This window comes from Papilio xuthus, unplaced genomic scaffold, assembly GCF_000836235.2.
Source record: "Papilio xuthus unplaced genomic scaffold, Pxut_1.1 DF825946.1, whole genome shotgun sequence".
NCBI classification, from domain to species: Eukaryota; Metazoa; Arthropoda; class Insecta; order Lepidoptera; family Papilionidae; genus Papilio; species Papilio xuthus.
Window position 1 is genome coordinate 14,092,846 of NW_013532703.1, and position 13,520 is coordinate 14,106,365.

At 32.6% G+C, this 13,520-nt stretch overlaps 2 protein-coding genes across 4 annotated transcripts; one reads left to right on the forward strand and one right to left on the reverse strand.

The window, feature by feature from the left end:
* Positions 1 to 1,354: 1,354 nt before the first annotated feature.
* LOC106124488 (probable lysine-specific demethylase ELF6) lies at positions 1,355 to 9,364 on the reverse strand. Its single transcript, XM_013321194.1, has 12 exons — positions 8,608 to 9,364; positions 8,258 to 8,328; positions 8,050 to 8,164; positions 7,675 to 7,865; positions 7,242 to 7,471; positions 6,882 to 7,074; positions 6,367 to 6,550; positions 5,886 to 6,022; positions 5,431 to 5,724; positions 4,982 to 5,073; positions 4,696 to 4,816; positions 1,355 to 4,462 (listed from the first exon to the last, which is right to left on the reverse strand). The coding sequence occupies exons 1-12, from the start codon at positions 8,966 to 8,968 to the stop codon at positions 4,388 to 4,390; spliced, it is 2,064 nt and encodes a 687-aa protein (XP_013176648.1). The 5' UTR covers positions 8,969 to 9,364; the 3' UTR covers positions 1,355 to 4,387.
* A 265-nt stretch (positions 9,365 to 9,629) lies between these two features.
* Positions 9,630 to 13,480, forward strand: LOC106124489 (uncharacterized). 3 transcript variants are annotated; one of them, XM_013321196.1, is made up of 6 exons: positions 9,630 to 9,717; positions 9,799 to 9,887; positions 10,203 to 10,391; positions 10,789 to 11,110; positions 11,591 to 11,849; positions 12,621 to 13,480. In XM_013321196.1, the coding sequence occupies exons 2-6, from the start codon at positions 9,882 to 9,884 to the stop codon at positions 12,907 to 12,909; spliced, it is 1,065 nt and encodes a 354-aa protein (XP_013176650.1). In that variant the 5' UTR covers positions 9,630 to 9,717; positions 9,799 to 9,881; the 3' UTR covers positions 12,910 to 13,480. The 3 variants fall into 3 exon arrangements, with proteins under 3 accessions (XP_013176650.1, XP_013176649.1, XP_013176652.1); XM_013321195.1 differs by having other exon boundaries at positions 9,684 to 9,887; XM_013321198.1 differs by lacking the exon at positions 12,621 to 13,480 and having other exon boundaries at positions 9,684 to 9,887; positions 10,789 to 10,937; positions 11,032 to 11,110; positions 11,591 to 11,699.
* The last annotated feature ends 40 nt before the right edge of the window (positions 13,481 to 13,520 follow it).

Sequence of the window (13,520 nt, forward strand, 5' to 3'; positions counted from 1 at the left end):
ATAAAACTTGAGCTCTCTGAATATTTAAAACTTTAATATCGAAATATCTTACATTAAAAAAAATGTTTAATGATTTTCAAATGTATTCTTGTTTTCTATCTTAAATATTTTATTGAATGTAATATTTAAATCCGTGTATAACTTTAGACTTAACAAATCGCCAAATTTACAATAAGTATTAGTTTTAGGTTTTGAGGCATTCTTGTGTAAAATTGAGGCTCGATAGTTTTTGTGTAAAAAGAACAGTTTATATATGAGACGAATTAGATACGACTATATTTTTTTCACTATAAATAACTTAGTGTTGCCATTTAAACTATTGAATACTTTAGAAAACTGCCAGAATATTGCCATATCTTACCCGTACAAATTGTTACGCTAAAATCTAAAAACGCATAAAATACCTTCTCTAAATAAGCTTACATTAAAAATATATAAAAAAAAAGTGTTTAGCAAACTACTGTCAATTTTTTAAAGTCAAACTTAAATGGCAATACTTATCAACGTCATGTAATGGTTAATTAGTCTCCGAGTGTGCATTAGTATGAATTATATGAAAAATTATATTTTATTTTGCTTCCGTTATCGCAAAATATGTTCTTCCTTATTTAATTCACATATGTGTTTTATATAATATACTTGGAGATGACCTTTCTCCAATTTCCATACAATTTCAGGAAATTGTATTAATTATGAAAGGTGTTTTTAGTATTAGGTACTGAGAACTTTTGTATACTATATGTATACTTTAAGTGTCTTAATTTTTATATAAAAAATAAATAAGTATTTGCTTTGTTTTATTTTTTTATCAAAAGAGACCATAAAGAACAGTGTACATGGGTTTTTGTATTAAAATACTTGTAAGGGGACATACCCATACTACGTGACCTATTTTTGGTTTTCTCGACCCCTCCCCCTCCGACTCGGTGACCACTCGTAGTACATGCCAAGACCCCCTCCCCCATTAGTTTTTACGTAGCAATTCATTATTATGATTTTTAATCATTTCAAAGGTAAACATTGAAAAAGAAATAATTTGGCTCATACTCTTCTTTATAGCATAAGACTGCATGCATTCTTAAATTACTAGTGAATTATGTATTATGAAAAAAAAAACAAGTAACGACTACGTGACTAAAATCTAAGACCTCCCCCCCCACCCCTGTGACTGACCGTAGTATTTTAAAGACTCCGCTCTCCCCCTAAACGGGACACAGTATGGGTACGTTCCCTAATCTACTCTAATTGAGGCTCAATCGTCTATAATTTGGAGAGAAATAAACAGTTCGATAATTTAACTTCATAATTTAGGAGGATTTATTATATTTTAAAATAAAAAAAACAATCATAATTTTATCTAAAACATTTATTTCTATATAGCGAAATCTGCAATTAAACACAAAGCAACCAAGTACAATACAAATTAATAACAAAACTAAATATGATATGTGATTAATTAAAGTTAAGTGACTTAGCGCGTGTGTACTGTGCGGACCTGACCTTATATACCAAATTATATAAACAAAACATTAGTATAGAAACAACTTAAATAAAGCTTATGTTTTAATATAATTTTGATATGACGTCAGCACTGTTTATTTGCAAAGTTAAACATAACTAGTTGTTATAAATTTACTAATATAAATATCAGAAGCATTTAGCATAGTTAGGTAAAAAAAAATATTAAAAAAATCGGTTACATATTTCAATGTTTCCAAACAAACTTCCAAAATAATTACAAAAAAACAAACAGTCAAAATCCTTTCGCTGTCAAAATCAGTTTACGATAAAGATGCAAATAAGCAGTGCCAACATTCAATAATAATTTTTAACAAAACATACCATTTTGGACAACAGTCTAAAAAAATAAGGCTAATCTTATCATAAGAGTTGTATATCCAAAAATATATTTTATATACAATATACTTATAATCTAGATCGTAAAATGTTAGTCTTTTACAGGCGGTGCCTGGGCCCTGTATCCAGATACATTACTTCTGAATTAACATAACGCTTACTTCGAACGGCATCAAATCTAAATAACCTACAAACTATTGGCCTTCACTTTCCCCGTTCACTAAAACTGTTATATTGCAAATGTTTATAGTTAGGGATCACTGACCTCAGGACAGGCTATAAACAATGGTATTTTGTGCCAATTCGATTTTCTCCATGTTAGTACTGACAGTAGCAGATGGTACCGGTCATGTTGGTAGAGATAAAATTAGTCGACAGTAACTACAACTGGCGCTTTCAAATCGGAACGAAGCAAAAGTTTTAATATCCAAGTAGTGACCTATCCAACTATTTCTATAGAGATCATAGATGATCTGTATTGTCTATGGATCTTTTTTTTTAAACATCGTTAATAAATTACGATATTTAAAACCTCTATTTCAAAATTTGAACAAGTTGAAGTACAAACTGGATATCATTAAACTAAGCAATCAACTACAAAATGTCACATTCACTATACTAATACATAATCTAGAGTTATACAAAAAACAAGAACTAGTTCACATTAATTGAATTAAACATTGAATCATCTAATGTGCGTACTTAAGTACACGTTTTATCTTTTAAAGATATTATAATTATTGACATATAATCCCTGACAAACAAACAAAAAGTTACTCAATAGTCTAGACTTTTCAATAAACTCAAGTACTAAGTATTTAACGAAGCAACCACTTTCGATAATGTCAAAGTCTCAATATAGTGTTGACAGCTGACACGTTCTTTCTCTGTCTTACGCGTTTCTTGAGTATACATCTCTCTCATTTACTCTTTGTGAAATGCGTTCAATATTCCCGCGGCTAACATCGAATACTAAAATATTTGTGATGACTATTTTATATAAAAACACACAGAAACTATTTATGCTAAACTAAAATCTACTCCATACATACTCCATACATTTCATACTATACATAAGACGGTATCACAAACATTCAAACAGTACCAATAAATTTGACAAAATATGAAAGTATTTAGAGATCAGTTTATCCAATAATATTTTAGTTTAGAACAAAGTTTATGTTCATATTTACTAAAAAGTTTTCTTTGTTTCATTACAATTTATCTTAACTATAAGGTTACTTAAGAAAATAGGATAGAGTAATTCCGTTATTTTATAGTGTACCGTCAAGCGACCGTTACATTATTATCACAAACATTATAAACTGGACACGCAGTACAACAACTAACTGTATACAGAAAAGCACGAATACAAATTCTATTACACATTTCAGACTTATAATAAATAATACAATCCAAAGTCAAAAAAATATAGTCCGATATGGATCTTATGGCAGTTTTTAACATGACAGAGGGGCGCCTACAAGTTTTAAATGTTACCAGTAAGCAAAACTTTCCTTACTTCTTCAGAAATTGGACAATTGTGAGCAATTGTGACTTATTCCCGTAGTATACTTATTTAAATTGAGACATCCACAAAATTGATGATTTACAGCTTTTGAATTATTCAAAAAAAAAAGGTATATTTCGATCTGCCATAATAATAGTCACATGGCAAATAAACGTACGTGTTTCATTTCAAGTTACACTTATTTGGCACTTTAAAACGATGAACATGGCAACATTAAACCGTGCAGCTGCCGCTCCCTCATTGGTCGAAACGCTGTCAAGATGACAGTTCACATAAATTCCGACTGCCGTAGGACCCTTGTGGAACTATATCCAACGATTCCAAAGCCTTTTATAATATGACAAGAACACATGATAGATTACTAATGTCAAAATAAATGAATAAATAGACAAAAAAAAATAATAATTTTGCTAAACACTTTAGAAATTTAGTTTGACGTTGGAAGACAATTTAGTATACAACTTAATTTTCTAAATGAAAAACTTTAACAATTTTATAATTTACGTTTCCGAAGACCTAAAAATGAGTTCCTAAAACATCAAGAAAATCTAAAAATTTAGGTATTGCACCAAAAGTTCGAAGTTTGATAAATTTTATTTATGCACAAGTCATGTACCTTGTAAATTTGTGCTAAACTCTTCCCTACAATATTATATCGTAGTTACGAACGACTAAACATGGAAACCACATAATAATGTAACCATTAAAAAATGGTGTTACTACGTCTTTGGATATTTATACATTGAATTTAACATTTCTACAAAAAAATAGTATAGTGATTATCAATAGAATTTTTTGTTTTGGGAGAAAATACAATTTCTCTAAGCGTTTCTATAAATTTTTGATATTAGCTTACATTCACGCATCGATCATTGTAGAACACTTAATGTATACATTTTGTGTTAAATATATTTATCAAGAACTTATTATTACTTAGAATTAAGAGATAACAATAAAAAAATAACAATTCGCTTTGAGCATTTGTCGTAAGGTTGGTTATTATGTAAGCTCCTCGCTGAGTAAAAACACTCGGAAAGATGACTCGTCCACGGCGTCTGTGTACAGCAACTCTTCCTGAATTACATTAAAAATAAAAATTCTCTCATATTTATCTATGCATACAATTCTCTATTCCAATTCACCCTTAACCATAGACAAACTACAGTTTACGCAATCCTTCGTTACATTCGATAGCATAAATTTAGAAAACATGGGCATTTCAAATTGATTCGCAATTGAAAACTATTGAACGATAATCATAAAAGTATTTGAACGAAGTTTTTGCATTATGTTAGATATATACCAACCTGCATGAGATCAATGGTGGGGTGAGAGTCCAGCAGGCCGAGGTCGTCGCCCAGCGCGCCGCCGCCCCCAGCGCCCACGCCCTCGCCCACGCCCACACCCACGCCTACGCCCATTCCTCCCCTGAAAATGATTACTTCAAGTTTACCTTACTTGTTAAATATCTTATATTAATTCAACACTAAAGCTCTACATTAACCATCAAAAAACTCGCAAGTAAGACTTTTTAACTAATTGTGCGGCTAAATAAGGATTTAAAAAGAAGTATTTTTCTACATTAGTACTCACTGGCTATCCTCGTTGGTGAGTGCGTTGCCGTGCAGGAACAAGTCACTGCGTATTGTGTAGATGTTACTCTCCGCGCTCTCCGAATGCTCCACCTGACACATCACATTCTATCTATTTCCAACATATACGATATGCTACAGACCTACAAAGCTCACTAGCGCCCCTCGTTAACATCAAATGTGTCACAAGTTGCTCTTTGTTCTGTAACGGGCAATTTTTTTCTTTTATACTGTTTACTATGTCTAAATAGGTTTTATATATATTCTGACAGAACCAACCGCTATAACAACGCCTCTCACCGGTTCAGATATCCTTGTTTATTATTAACTATACGCTAGTATAACGACAACCTAATTTGTAAACATTTTAAACATCCATTGCTTTCTCATTCCTACGTCAGCTTCTTTTCTAAATTTAACCATTTTTTTCTATGCAAAAAAGTTATTTACCTGTACATCTTCGTCCAGGACATAAGCATCCTCACAGTGGTAGCCGCAAGGAGGGCGCGGCTGCAGCGGCCATGTGCAGTGCGTGCGCGCAGACTGACCCTCCCCTTCCCCTTCTCCAGCCACCAAGCTCTCCTCCCCCAGGATCTCCTCCCCCGCACTCTCCATACCCTCCGTTACAACTTCCATCTTTGTTAACCCCTCCTCCGAGCCTGTTACTTCTTCAAAATTAAGATCCCCACTAACTTCTATATTTGTAACACTTTCGTATACTGGTTCATTCTTTAACATATTTACCTGTAATAAAACGTACGAATTACATGTTAATTATCGTATTAATTTTATAAACAAAGAAGCCAGTTCTGTGTTCTCACGATTAGGGTTGTGGCAGAGTCTGTCAGATGACGTAAGATAACGATTGTAATGTTTTCAAGTCAGACAAATATTATTAGACTTACTGTAAAGATGTTCTCAGGTGGCATTTCTAGGAGCACGGATTCTGCGGTAGTATTTGAAGAGTTAGTTTCTTCCTTTTTATGAACTTTCTTCATGTGCGTGTACAGGGAGCTCATGTTGTTGAAACTTTGTTGGCATCCTGACAAATTAAGAAATCAATTTATATATAAAAAATTAATACTTTCGATATATTGCAATAATAAGCTTAGTAATAAGTGTGTTTCTAGTACTAAATATTTTTGAATTCACTTGTAAGCACATTTTAAGTTCCGGTTCGAAGGACCATAACATGTATGGATCTTTTTATGTCTGCGACTCAGAAGATAATACGAGGCGCTGCCGAAACAATGTTGTCTATGTTGTAGAATGGTGTAGCAGGGGCTGAAGAGATGTGGAAGACTTGTGCGCAGCGCGCAGACTGGGAGCCACTAAGATATTTGAAAAGAGGTATACAAGCATGGAATATCACGTGATTTAACTGACCGTGGTGCGTGCAGGCGTGCGGGTGTCGTGCGAGGGGCGGCTGGTGACGGGCGTGGTGCTCGCGCAGGTGCTCGCGGCGCAGGAAGGCGCGCCCGCACGCCGAGCACGCATGCCGCCGCTCGCCCGTGTGCCGACGCGCGTGCCGCACCAATTTGCTCGCCGTGCGGAACGACCATCCGCAATTCTGGAATATGTCAACTTCAACATGTATTATATCATATCATATCGCGTTTCTATGATACTGAACTTTCATGCATATTTTTTAAGCAAACTAGCCATCCGTGCAAAAATAAAAAATAACATTTAATTAGTAGTCTATGTAATCTTCCAGACTATGTTCAATATCAAAGTCAAATTTCAGCAAGATCCATGCAGCCGTTCTGGAGATACTTTCTAACAAACAAACAGCTATCTAAACATCCAAACATTCGCATTTATAATATTAGTAAGAAGTAAGATTTTAAAAGAGGCTTTGACTATGTTAGAAAACAAATAATATAGTATAGTAGACTAACCGGAAATTTGCAGGGGTACGGTTTGTCGCCGGTGTGCGCGCGCGTGTGCTCGCGCAGACGGCAGGGCTGGCGGAAGACGCGGCCGCAGCCGGGCCACGCGCATACCAGCGCGCCGCGCCGCGCGCGCCCGTGCGCCTGCCGGTGCGCCCGCAGCGCGCACGCCCAGAAGAAACGCCGCCCGCACTCCGAACAGCTAACAAACAAACCAACACCCTTCATTATTTCATATTTTATTAATTAAACATCTTTGATATTAAACAAACATTTGAGTTTTTGATGCTATTACTACATCAAGAGATTAACAAGAAATTAGGATTATAAAAAAATAACTAAGAAAATATATCTCAAACAAATACATACATATAGTTTGCTTGTTCCAATGTGTGGTTCTCGTTAAGATGTTTTAACACATCTTCTCTGGATGTGAACATTTGTCCACAAGGCTCCTCCACACCTGATCGGATAATCTTGATTGGACATTCAACATTGGTCTGTCTCGGTGGCCTTGTACTGCCAATTTTATGACTATTTTGGTGCTTTTTCAACTTTTGCTTATTCGAGAATTCCTTATCACAATCAGCAACTTCACACTAAAATAGATTTTATATTAGTATATAAATATAATTACATATCTATCTAAAAATGACAAAAAAACTTTAGTAGCATACTTAAAAATTAAATAAAAAAATAAAAGCATTCTGCAGATAAACATTTTTACCATTTTACACCTTTCACCATGTAATATAAGAAACTATTAGAAACTTAAATAGTAAATAATATTTAATTTAATTACCTTAAACTTGGCTTTAGTTTTATTGAGATCAAATGTACTATTAAGTACATTAGTCATGATTGGTACCACTTCACCTTGAAGAGTTATTATATTATTTCTCTGGACAGAAGAAACTACAGACAAAGGTACCATTGTAGGTGTTACATCTAATTTTTGTTCTATAAATAAGTTGTTCTTTTGAGATCCATCATCTAGAATTGAAAGTATATATTTTTATCAACTTTTAATGACAAAGAATCTCAAGTTCACCATTGTGTATATCAATTATTAAGGCATTGTCATATTTTGAAAGTCTTTGGAACTATTGTAAATAAAAAAATTACTACATAAACTATTTTTTGCTTTATATCTTAAATATGGTATTTAAATACTTACAATGTTCTTTTATTTCCGTTGGTGAATTTTGTACAAGATCCAAACACCATTTAGTATTATCATACTTATCAACTGATTCAATTTGTAATTCAGTATTCCCAAATCTAATGCCATTCTGTAACATCCACAAAATAAATATCCAAAAAATGAGTTTTTAATAATTTACTTGTATTCAATTCAATTTAAATAATGAATCATAAATTGTGACCTGTTTTGTTGCTCCTCCTACTAAGAATGAATCCACATTGACACCAGTCTGGACTAAATTGCCTTCATTATCTGAACAAACAAATACAGCTTATTACAAAAATATGTATATTATAAATTGATTTTTCATATTTTACCCCTACTGCGAAGGCCCTACAACTAATACAAATCTGTTTGTTTCAAACAGTCAAGTTTAATGTACAAATCACAATGGAATAGGATAATAAAATCCTATATACACACACAATAATCCCTACTACTCGGATGCTTACTTATCTTTCGTGAATATTGAGTAAAATAATATATACATTGTATAACATAGTAAAATAACAAAAAAATCAGAAGACTTACTATTCTCCTGTGTTGTTATGATAGTAAATGTAATGTCATTGGCGTTTTCTTTTTTTACCACTGCATTCGAGGATTTGTCCTCCGAAATTAACGAAGCTGAGATCAATTTCTGTGTTGACTTGTTAATTAGTTGATTTGGCTTCTCCCTATGTTTAATTACTATTTGTTTTGCTACTCTATTCTGACCTTCGTGTGAATTAAATGATTTGTCTACTGAAGAGGGGCTGACTAGAGATTTACCATCTGGAGATTCAAAACTTTCTGAAGTTGCTTGCGGCCGCGACAAGGGCTTTGTCTTTCTCCGTAGAATATTTGGCTTTTGAAATTTTTTCTTAACATTCTTGTCTTGTGACACAAACATATTTCTGACTAATTCATTCTAAAGGTGTGATAAAAATAGTGTAGTTAAAAAGTTAACACTGATTACAAAAAAATAAAATGATTGCTGGTTTCCACTACGGCATTGTGAACAACGATTATATATTACCGATAGAACACAAACATCTCTATTCGTTTTTATTAACAAAAGTTAAATTTATAAGAATAGCATTTTAGAGTTTACGTCTTAACAATAGACGACAAAACGTACAACTTTAACTTTACGCCGCCAAATCATTACAAGAATTTGTATTCATTGGGCTCACGAAAATGTTTTTGATACTATATCAATTTCGATAATATTAGGCTTACACATTTTATTTTCACAAGTTAGTTTTGTAATATGAGAATGAGAATATGTAAAATTTGCAACAATTTAGCTGGTTTACGAAGCACAGAGTATATAAGGTAAGCATTAAGCAACATTGAGTAAGCAGGTTAAATAAAGAAGCAGTGCCGTGAAAGAATGGTTTTTTAGTATCGACTAATAACAGGGATTTATTTTGCAACAGTAAAAAACTACATAATAGAGATATAACAAGCTGTAACTTGTATAAATACTACTGATAAACCCAAAAGGATATCCCCGTTGAACGTAGGCAAAACAAAAACATTATGGCATTATGGTGTCGCAAGGTCCTTATCCTTTTTGTTGTACTCCGTACTCTATGCTGTTTGAGTGGCAACGCGCGAAGTCTTAAAATGAAATGTGAAATCGTATCGTAATTAGAGGTTATGTAGTTTTTAAGTTTTATTTTTTTTTCTATAACTACAAAAATTACGTAATAATGGATTGGAATGAAATTTTATCAGATGTAGAAGACATTAATGATCCTACTCTTTATGAAAAAGTACTTATTGCACTTGATGATATTTACTGTGAAGATGAAGACTTTATGCAGGTATTTTTTTCCTTAAATGTTTCGATTAAATAAGTTAATAAACAATTATATTTCAATACAATTTCATTTTTTTAAATCCAATTGATAATTTTACTTTTTTACGAATGTTTGACAAACATTTAAAGAAAAAAAACACGTTTACTTTTGGAAAATTATACAATACTGCGTGTAATTTTCGAAATTAATACACATTCGTACTACCTAACCAATTTGTTTTTGGCCCTAATCTGGACAGTGTGTGCCAATTTGCGTTTTAAATTAACTTTAATGTTATACTTAACAAATCCCTGATTGTTTTAATTATGATCTTTCCAGTTGTTAATAAGTAAACTCGATACTATGCATGTGACATGGGACCAGCCATGGTATCAAACTTCCCTTTGTCTTACACGATGCACAGTTACAAACTATGAAGATAATGAAAAGCTAGAGAAATTTCGAACAACACATTTTACAAACCAAGAATGTGAACAAATAAAAGAGAACTGGGCTAATTTTATTACGGTAAATTTTACCATTTTCATATTGTGTAATGTTCATATTTCATTATATTTTTAGGGGGAATAAATGAGTAAAAAGGTTGTGTAATGCTGGTTGGTTATGACATAAGAAAACTTAATAATTTAAATTTGGTATGGAAGAATTGGTGATATTGAAGAGATCTTAGTATGTCTAATTTAATCTGCCAATGAATTCAATATCAGACTCACATTTAGTAAAAATATTTCTTAATAACAGTCACTATTCAATTTAATTAATGAATTACCAAGAATACTTGGTCATCCTTTTTCCCTGCAATAATGGTGGTCGTAAAAGTACCAGTAGTAACCATGCTTTGTAAGTACTGAGGTCCAAAAATGTATTCTCAAGTATTTATTTTATTTTCTTGTATACATTTTAGGAATATGATGTACCTGACATGTTGCAATCATTTGCACGATGGAAAAATAGAGATTGTAAGAACCCTTCCTCTCCACATGAACAAGTTAGAAGATTTGTAACTGCTTATTTAGCCCAAGGCCTTGAAAGAAATATGCATCAAGTTTATCAGTATGTTGTTAAACACTTTGGTACTCCTGTTAAAGGAAATTATTCTGATGTTGAGAAAAAGTTGTTTAATATTTGTTTTTATTTTAATGAAAAGGATGCTGTTAAAAATCTATCACTACTTCTTGGAAGGAATCCAAGGGGTATTTACAAACAACTTCATCAAGTGCATGAGGGTAGGTGTATTATTTATCAAACATTATCAAGTTTTTACACAATTATTATTATATTAGATAACTTTCTATTTTCTCTATTACTGTTGGTTTCTTAGATCAAAATCTCTATTAAAACATATCATCATCGCCGTCATTATCATTTGCAAAACAGAGATGATATGTTTTATGAGAAGATTTTGGTTTCAGACAACCTATGGTTAGAGACTTCTTGTGGTGCCTACCTAATAGGTTCTCGGGAAGTTTATTGTATTTTATTCTCTTGGAAGGTTAGGGGTTACTAGTTAGTTTAGGGTGACTAGGCCATAGTCAATCACACTGGCGCAGTATGAGTTGGTTGACTACACACATATCTTTACATAAAAAATAAATAACATGAAATTGTAAAGTAAAATTATCTTTGCTGATTGATTGCTTGCTCATTGTCATCATCATACATTGATAATTAAGAAAAATTTATATATGATTTGTGCAATGTCTCAGGTAAACCAGAGAGGAAAAAGTTAAAATGGACCTTACCCTTGGCTACAAAATTTTTAAACTTACTCATGGAACACTCACAATGCTCTCTAGAAGAATTGAAATATAAAAAGTTTGATAAGTCAGTTTGGCTTAAACTGGAGAGTGATATGGACCAGCAATACCAGTATTTACAAAAATCCTGGTATAATGCATTACATGTACAAATTTTTGTAAAACAAGATGTGAAAATCAACAGGCTAAGAAAAAAGATCATTCGCATGTAAGTTACTAAATAATACTACTATGTATTTTTTTTTTTATATCACAAGGTGGCAAACGAGCGAGCGGCCACCTGAAATCGCTGAAATGTCAAAGTGACCGTTGCCCATAGACATACGCAATTGCATACGCGTTGCCTACCTTTTATCGACGGGGGAGATGATGCACAGAAAGAAAATATCTTCCCTTTCCAAGCATCCTCTCATCCGGAAAGTTCACTTCCACTTCCCATCCTTTCCTTATAAGAAAAGGGTGGGAAGGGAAAGAGGAGGAGAGAGGAGGGAGGAGAATTTTACAATGACAGAAACAAGCATGTTATATGTTAGTATAGTTGTATTCAGACATAATGTTAATGGTACAGAGTCTTTCCATATTTTTAGCTGACCTTAAGTTGCATGCTTTGAAGTGATCTCCCCTCGCATTTCTAAACACATTGTTATACCTTTTTGTTCTGTCTGTTCTGAACTATACTGAGTTTGGAAAATACAATATAATATAGGAAATCTTGGTCAAAATTAGCACCAAAATTTGAGCCAAATGCACATATGACACTTCTAAATGGCATGTTTCATCAAAGTTTAAAATTTGTTACAAGACGATTTACCACAAAAAAAGCCTCTGAAGTCTATCAACTTTCTTTACTTTTGACTCCAAACACACCGCCTAGAGGAATAAATCTATAGCAGAATGTTTAAAGATAAATTATTTGCATCCCTACACTACCATCTAATGATTTATGTTAAGTTATTAATACAAAGTCCATCTCTTTCAGATTGAGAGATAGCCCTTATGAAGTATGGAGGGATATTTGTTGGAAAGATTTAACTGAGCATTTTCCAGATGGTTTTACTCATACATTTCTGTATAAAAATTTCACATGTCTTTTGGTTGGAAAAACTGATTATTTGAAACAACCATTGCCGAAAGTCCTAGATTATATTTTACATAAAATAAATACTAGGAGAAAAAATAAAAGGTTAAGAACTTTAACATATGAAAATGGTAATCTTGAATTGATCAGTTATAAGAAGAATACCAAAAACCAAAGCAAAGAAGAATGATCAAATTATGGTTTTATTTCGTTATTTTTTAACTATTCTAAGATTCTGCAAATACGAGTTGTTCATTTGTAACACTAGTGCTCATTTCAAATAAGTTCGAAAATAGTATAGTAATTGACAAACTCAATAATTGTGATATTTTATGTTAATAATCTGTGGAAAAGAAAATCCCAAATGACTCTTTGATATGGTTTGCAAAGTTTTTGATGTCCAAAGATAAGCAGTCACATTTTGTGTCTCCTAACAGCTGTCTTGTTTGTGAACCTTTGAGTGTTAAAATTGAGAAGCAAGAAAAAAATATGCACAAAGTTGAGGTTACATTAAGTGAACTGTATTTGAAATAGAAGCTGCTCTCGAAGAAAAGAAGAATTTACTGAACTATGACTCTTTATCGTTCCCCGCAACTGGCATAGGGTCTTATACGCGTAAGGGGTTAACGTATCTGTCCGTAACACTGATAATATTAGTCACAGAGGAAAATTTACATACAGTGTTATCATAAGTAAAGAATGTAATTAATCATTTGTATCAAATGTCAAAAAATTATCATATACATGTTTTTATAAATTGTCATGTGAAATGTGTTTTTTTTTGCAAAATTTTAAACAAGG